Source organism: Hemitrygon akajei, chromosome 14, assembly GCF_048418815.1.
Source record: "Hemitrygon akajei chromosome 14, sHemAka1.3, whole genome shotgun sequence".
In the NCBI taxonomy this organism is placed as follows: Eukaryota; Metazoa; Chordata; class Chondrichthyes; order Myliobatiformes; family Dasyatidae; genus Hemitrygon; species Hemitrygon akajei.
The window spans coordinates 20,851,631-20,859,540 of record NC_133137.1 but is presented as its reverse complement, the minus strand read 5'-3'; the positions used below and the strand labels follow the sequence as shown (position 1 = coordinate 20,859,540).

The following is a 7,910-nucleotide window of genomic DNA, read 5'->3' as shown; positions in this document are numbered from 1 at the left end:
AGAGAGTGGTGGTCGATTCTACATAAAATCAGTGACCAGTGGTGTTCTGCAGGGCTATGTTCTGGGATTCCTATTTTTTGAACTTTTTACATATATAAATAACTTGGATGAGGAAATGGAAGACTGGGTTTGTAAGTTTGTGGAAAAGTTGGTGTATGTAGTGTAGAAGATTGTGTGGGTTACATTGGACGTTGAGAGGATGAAGAGCTGGACTGAGAAGTGGCAGGTGGAGTTGAATATGGACGTATGAAGTGATACAATTTTTGGAAGATCAAACTTGAAGGCAGACAACAAGATTAATTAATGGTAGGATTCTTGGCAGTTTGGAGAACAAAAATCTTGGGTCCACATCTTTAGGCTCCTCAAAGTTGTTTTGCAAATTGATAGCATAGTTAAAGAAGGGATATGGAGTGTTGTCCTGTTATTTGGTGTGATTGAGTTCAAGAGCTGTGAAGTAATGTTGCAGCTTTTTAAAAAAAAATTTAAAAACCCTGGTTAGACCTTACTTGGAGAATTGTGTCCAGCTCTTGTCCTCGTTATAAGAAAGATGTGGAGGTTTTTGAGACAGCGTAGAAGAGATTTACCAGGGTGCTGCCTGGATTGAGAGCATGTCTTATGAGGATAGGCTGAATGAGCTAGGGCTTTTCTCTTTGGATTGGAGGAGGAGGAGGAGGAGGAGGAGAGGTAATTTGAGAGGTGTGCAAGGCGATAAGAGGCATTATAGAGTGGACAGCCAGAGACATTTTCCCCAAGGTAGATATGGCTAATATGAGGGTGCATAATTTTGAGGAGATTATGGCAGGGGGGAATGACAGTAGTAGTTTTTTAATAAACAGTATGTGTGTGGAACATGCTGCCAGGGTGGTAGAGGTATATACATCAGGGATATTTAGGATAGGCACATGAATTAAATAAAATGTAGGGCTATGCAGGAGGGAAGGGTTCTGTTGATCTTACAGTACATTTAAAGGTTGGCACATGGTGGGCTGAATGGCTGGACTCTGTTGTACTGTTCTATGTTCTTAAATACTTGGGTCTGGGAGTACATGAGAGAGAACCAGATATGGATGAAAATTCACTGACCTCAAATGCCAGCAATATTTTTGTACAGAATATTTTCTGATCTTTTCCAGCATTTTGTTTTTAGTCCATATTTCCAAAAGGAAACCTACAGAATCTTGCTTTCAATCCAACCTTAAATTAAGAGGAAACACTAAGCTGTAAGGTTTATTATACTTTAATATCTTGCAAAAACATACTGCTAGGTAAACTGACATTTTGGATTGAGACTCTGCAGCAGGATGGTTTACTGCATTTGTAAATGCCCCCTAGTATGAGAGTTTAAAAACTGAACGCATACTAATTTTAGGAAGTGGCAAGGACCTGACTTATCCTTGGCTTTTTAAAAAAAATTTTGGTATGGGGGGGGGGGGGGGGTTAAGATCAAGATATTGTCCATCTCAAATTTTCCCTTGGGAGGGAGTCACTGCCGTGAACTGCTGAAGGTACTCCCAACAGAAGAGTTGGGTAGTGAGTTATAGGATTCAGACCCAGTGCCAATAATGAACTAGCAATTATATTGCTAAGTCAGGCCTGTGTACAACTTTGAAGTGGAAATTGCAGTTGGTGGTTACTCCTGTGCATTTACTGTTCTTGTCCTTTGTGATGTTGGAATAGCCAGGTTGATTAATGTAGTACATTTGTAGTTGGTAAAAACTGCAATACTGTGAACTTGGTGGAGAAAATGAATGTTTAATAATTACATTATCATATATTTGTTATTGGAGGTGCATTCATCCAGGCAGATGGAGAGTATTATTCCATTACACTGGTGATATGACTTATGGTTGTTGTAAAGGAATTGGATAAAGGAGACCAGTTGCTTGATGTGGGAACCCCAATCTTTAACTTGCACTTGTTGCCAAAAGATTTTGTGGCTCTTAGTTGACCTTCTAGTCTCCTTGGATATTGATGGTAGGAAACGTGGCAATGTAGATGCCATTGAAGTTTAAGAGTTGATGAGTGACTGACTTGTTGGATATTCATTGCCTGATTTGGACAAGCAATATCTGTGCCACAAGTGCCAACGTAGTACCTGGACAGTATGTTGGTGTTGCTGCACACAGCTATGGATTTGCAACTGAATTGAACATCAGTTGTGATGTTCATTGATGACTTCCCAAATAAGCCTTGTGAGGCGAGACACTTTTTAAATAATGTTACTCATGATGAGCACCAAGGAAAAGTTCACATCTTAAGCTGTTCTCATCCAAACTTGGTACAAGTCATAGGGTTGAAATCAAAGCAGAGAAATTCCAGCTCAATTTTGTCCATTGGCTTGTTCTACAGTACTTCCAATTTGAACTCTGTCCCTCATTACTCCATTTTGTTTTTGGTTTGGGGATTGTTTGAACAATACAAAGCTGAATGCTAAAATGTATTTAATAAGCTTTTATTTACATTATATGTATAAAAATCTGCATGTAAATTACATTGTTATTCATCTAAGCAGTGATTACCTATGCAATCACTATTATAACTTAAAATACTAAAATCTGCCTGGAATAAGTGCAGCTTTCTCAAGATGTTGACAGGTTCAATGGTCCCCAAGCATGTGTTTGCTTCAGCTGTATCCCACAGGTTGGCAGATAAAAGCCTTTAGGGAATTTTGGCACCAAGGAAAATAATTAATGCAGGGATGTTATTCTATATCACAATAAAGTATTTCCTATAGCCCTTTCAACAGATAGAGCTGCATCAGCTCTGCTTGCATTGCCAAAGAGGAGTGCTCCAAAAGTGAAGGATCTATGTGGCTTAAACTCTCATTCGTTCTCCATAGCAGTTAAGAGGACGGAAGTTAAGGTAAATGGAGAGTGCTTGAGTGGTGAGATTGGGGTGGGCTACAATGATGATGGCAGTAAAAAGGCAACATCCACCTGGAGGAAAATGAATGTGTCATTCTCTGCCATCGGACCAGTCTATGCAGATCCTTTCACCAACACCAAAGCAGACTTAAATTCTTTTAAAACCTGCTTCAGGGTACCAATATGCAAGCAATGTCAAATAAAGTGCTTATTTGACATTAATGGCTGAGTGCACTGTATGCACAGAAATGTTGGCTTCTACACAATTTAAAACGGTGTAACTTGAAATAGAACTGTGTACTCATGTATAGTAATCACAGTAAAGTTTTATACAGTGACTCTTTTTGCTACACAATTTTAAGATGCCACATCAGCTGTACTGAGAAAATGAACATTTGAAAAGGGAAAGCTTTATTTTATGATCTGCCAAATGATCATAAATTTCTTCTAAAGGTCAAAAGATTCGATTGAATCCTCAATTCAGAATGTTTGGCCTTCACTAGAACTAGACGATCTAACTTTAAACATTCTTGCCATTTATACAAGAACATTATGCAATGTGCAGTAGGTGGCAATATTGACATAACATGGAAACATACTTGTTCTCACTGATTACTTCATTAAGTAAATTAGATTAAGCTGAAAAGTTTGTAATAGAAGTTGTGGTCATATTGAAACCACCACTGCTCAATATTTTCCTTGACTACAGTGGGTAAACTACACTTACCTGAACATTTGTTAATAACAATTTAGTATCACTAGATTACAGCATCTAACAGTAAGAGTAAGCAAAATCCCTTTCTGATCAGGCAATCTGCAGTGAATAACTGTGGTTTCATATTGGTTTCATCTGTTCTTTGCCATCTCCATTGTATTGTTACCTACAATTCATCACAAAATGTATGGATTTCCCAACTTTACTGATGTTGTCATGGAATTGCAAACATCAACCTCATAACTGAAGAACTGGGTGCAAAGAGCTGAATTTCTCAAACATTTTTCAAGGGAGGATGAACCTGCTCTTTTCAATCAAGAATGTGGAACCCAGTCTTGTTCTATAGAACTTGTGCTGATCAAGCAGATCCAAAAGCAAAAATACTTCGGCTTTAAGTAGCCACCATAGAAATAAATTTCTTATAGCATGACCCTTCACTTCCATCTTCTTACAATGCTTACCAACTTGCAGATATAAAATAGGAATAGAAACTGTTGAGAAAATTGTCAAAGGCTTGTATATTGTACAGCATTTAAAATGCTGCTCCCCATGAATTTACCAATTGTTCAGTATTGAAGACAAAAGTTTTATACAAATTCAGCAATGACAAAATGGCAACAACATTTGGTGGAAAACCAACATCTCATTACAGTGTTATTACTGCTAACATGATTGCCTTAAAGGCATGCAACGATGGCACGTACAAATGTCACAAAGATTGTTCCACGTGAAACATGTGGAACTATACAGAGATTAAACCACAAGTAACAAATAGGGAAATTTGAAATAAATTGCATTTCAATTGTATATAAGTAATAATGTTACCATTGAAATTTCCACATTACTCTCAATAAAGTAATTTCTGTACAAAAATACTTCTGCATAATGTATGATGTGTAGATTGTAACAAAACAGAACAATATTTATAACATGGTCAAAGTGATTCCAATGTGTGGTTGGATCTATCTATAAGATAACCCTTTTTTTTAACCAAGATGGCATTTTTAAAAAGAACACAAATTAAAATTTACAATGCACATGCTTCAGTTGTAAAACGTGCACAAAACTCTTAGTTTTTTAATCAATATTCTTCTTGCCACATGTTTATGCGTACCAAGTAAAAACACTTGTAGATCAGTGTCTTTTTATACATTATTAAAACTTATGAAATAAATTCAAATTTGAGTGATTCTTCACGTGTAGAAACATTTTTTGTTCGGGTAAGTAGCTTATGCTACCTTTACATTTCTGTCCTTTGCACAGTTCGTCCATGTCCATTTGTCTGATGGCAATAACAAGGAGCTGGTCATAATTAAATGTGATGAAATTAAACGTTCTTTTTGTTTTGGTGTTCAGTTTCTCTGCTTAGTTAACTAAGTTTTTGTAACAGTTTCTCCTCTGACAAATTGAACTGAACGCTAACAGACATCTCTGCTATGAACTGTTCGCAGCCTTCCTTCGTTACCTGCTTACAATAACGAAGATCTATTCGGCAGATGTTGCCACAGCGTTTGAAATAGGTTAGGCACTGGTCAGTGATTTTATTGCAAACTGAAAAAGATATTATGCAATTTAGTACGATAAAGACTGACATTTCAACTAATATTCACGTTCAATTTTGCAGAGCATGCAACAAATAATGTTTTTGAATGGGGCATGATATACAGGTTAAGTATTCAAGCTTGAATATTATAAAATAACAAGTAATATTTAAAGTGTACACATTTTTTTCCCCCCAAAGTGTCCCAAGTAAACAGATCTAAGGACAAAATAATAAAATGTTACATGAAACAAGGTGAACACTTTGGTAAAATTCTGAGGTAAACTTGGCAAGGGAAAAGCAAAAAATGGTCATGCTGGAGGAACTCAGGACAGACAGCACCTATGTCATACATAAAGAGTATGGTCAACATTTTGGGCTGAGGCCCTTCAACAGAACTGGATAAAAAAAGCTGAGGAGTAGACTTATTACAATTGTACTCTTTTCCATAGATGCCGCCTGGCCTGCTGAGTTCCACCAGCATTTTGTGTGTGTTGCTTGGATTTCCAGCATCTGCAGATTTTCTCATCTGTGATATTTATTATTTTATTAAACAGAGAAAGCCTTCCTAAATTTTAAAAATTTCCCCATGCTTTAATTTAGTAATGTAACAGCAGTTTAGTGTCATTGAACTTAATCACTCACAAATTCCAAATTGTGATAGGCAATCACTCATGACATACATGCATCTATTTCAAAATTAATTGTCATATTGAATGCACTTACCCGATAGATTGATTTCTGTTAAGGAATCTCTTGTTGTTGTGCCAACTGCTGTTAATAGGTTAATTGACTGGTCTGTCAGATGGTTACAGTAACTAAGATCTAGTCTGGAGAGCATCGGCATGTGCCTAATAATAAGGCGGAGTGTTGCATCTGTAATATCCAGGCCAGCCAAGTGAAGATCTGTCACGTTACGTAATTTGCTACGATTGTCAATCTGGCCTTTAAGAAAGAACAACATTTAAGACTGGATTTTGCTAGTTTTACTTAACACTATTAAAAATGCACTTAATTATTAAAAGCCTAGTGCAGTATCTTGAGATTGTCTTACACAATCTCAACCAAGATAACTGGGATTTATTTGCTGACTTCAACATTCTTTTTAGATTTCTCATTCCAAAATAATAACATAATGAAAAGGTATACCATTATGTAGGGACACAATTTTAACACCAATGTCAGTACTCAACAAAGCTTCAATGCTTTATGAGTGGTTGCAGTTGCTATCTTATTTACAAACACCACAGAACTCAAATGGAAGATTTGTTAATTTGTTATTCAAAGTTAAGGTGGAAGTGTAGCGGTGTGCTACACGCAGCGCTGAAATAACGACACGGAGTCGATAAACTGCAGCCAAAGAATAAGTTTATTTCAAATTCACAGTCTTGCTTTAAAGCCTGTCTCCCCCATCCGATACCTCGAGAGGCACGTACTGAAACCCCTTGAGGCTATCTTCCTTTGTGCCTGTGCTCTGACTATAGTCAGCCGGTTCGAGTGTGCTAGTAATTGGGTCGCCACATAACCCCCCCGCCAGAACCGGCGGTACACCCCCCAATGTCCACAGTCTGGGCCGGGCCCTGTTTGGGAGGTCGGCCTCTGCGCCGCGGTGCTGGAAACTCGACCGGTTGCGCCAAGTCCACATGGGCCGGTTTGAGTCGGTCCACTGTGAAAACCTCCTCTCTCCCCCCAGCGTCCAGCACGAATGTGGACCCGCCGTTTCTAATCACTAAACGGCCCCTCGTAGGGCCGCTGCAGCGGTGGCCGATGCCTGCCCCTTCGTACAAACACAAACTTACAGTTCTGCAGGTCTTTGGGTACGCGGGTCGGGTGCTGCCCATGCTGCGAAGTGGGTATGAGGGCCAGGGCACCAAGCCTCTCGCGTAGTCTGCCCAGGACTGCTGCGGGTTCTTCCTCTCGCCCCCTTGGGGCTGGTATGAACTCCCCGGGAACGACCAGGGGTGCGCCGTACACCAACTCGGCCGACGAAGCGTGCAGATCGTCTTTGGGCGCCGTGCGGATGCCGAGTAGGACCCAGGGAAGCTCGTCCGCCCAGTTAGCTCCTCGCAGGCGTGCCATGAGAGCCGACTTCAGGTGACGGTGGAAACGCTCCACCAGTCTGTTCGACTGTGGGTGGTAGGCAGTGGTGTGGTGCAGCTGAGTCCCCAACAGGCTGGCCATCACTGACCACGGGCTGGAGGTGAACTGGGCGCCTCTGTCGGAGGTAATGTGGGCCAGTACACCAAAGCGGGACACCCAGGTGGCGATCAGTGCCCGGGCGCAAGATTCAGAGGTAGTGTCGGTGAGTGGGACCGCCTCTGGCCATCTTGTGAACCGGTCCACGATAGTGAGGAGGTGCTGTGCCCCGCGCGACACTGGCAGGGGGCTCACGATATCCACATGAATGTGGTCGAAACGCCGGTGGGTGGGGTGGAACTGCTGCAGCGGGGCCTTGGTGTGTCGCTGCACCTTGGCCGTCTGGCAGTGCATGCACATTCTGGCCCAGTCACGGACCTGCTTGCGGAAGTCCGTGCCAAACGAACCTGCTGGAGACCATCCGGACGGTAGTGCGGATGGAGGGGTGGGCCAAGTTATGAATGGAGTTGAACACACGTCGTCGCCAAGGTGCCGGAACGACGGGACGGGGCTGGCTGGTGGCGACGTCACAGAGTAGGGTCCTCTCACCTGGGGCTACGGGGAGGTCCTGGAGCTGCAAACTGGAGACTGCGGTTCTGTAACACGGGATCTCCTCATCTGCCAGCTGTGCCTTAGCCAGCGCCTCAAAGTCTAC

At 41.2% G+C, this 7,910-nt stretch overlaps 1 protein-coding gene across 7 annotated transcripts in view; it reads right to left on the bottom strand.

Annotated features, from left to right (window-relative positions):
• Positions 1-4,078: 4,078 nt before the first annotated feature.
• Positions 4,079-7,910, bottom strand: part of kdm2bb (lysine (K)-specific demethylase 2Bb) — a 231,775-nt gene continuing 227,943 nt past the window's right edge. For all 7 annotated transcript variants that reach the window (XM_073065597.1, XM_073065598.1, XM_073065599.1 and 4 more), the window contains 2 exons: positions 5,846-6,064; positions 4,079-5,130 (listed from right to left, as the gene is read on the bottom strand). In XM_073065597.1, the coding sequence (XP_072921698.1) occupies positions 4,949-5,130; positions 5,846-6,064 (401 nt within the window). In that variant the 3' untranslated portion in view covers positions 4,079-4,948. The remainder of the gene's footprint in view (positions 5,131-5,845; positions 6,065-7,910) is intronic.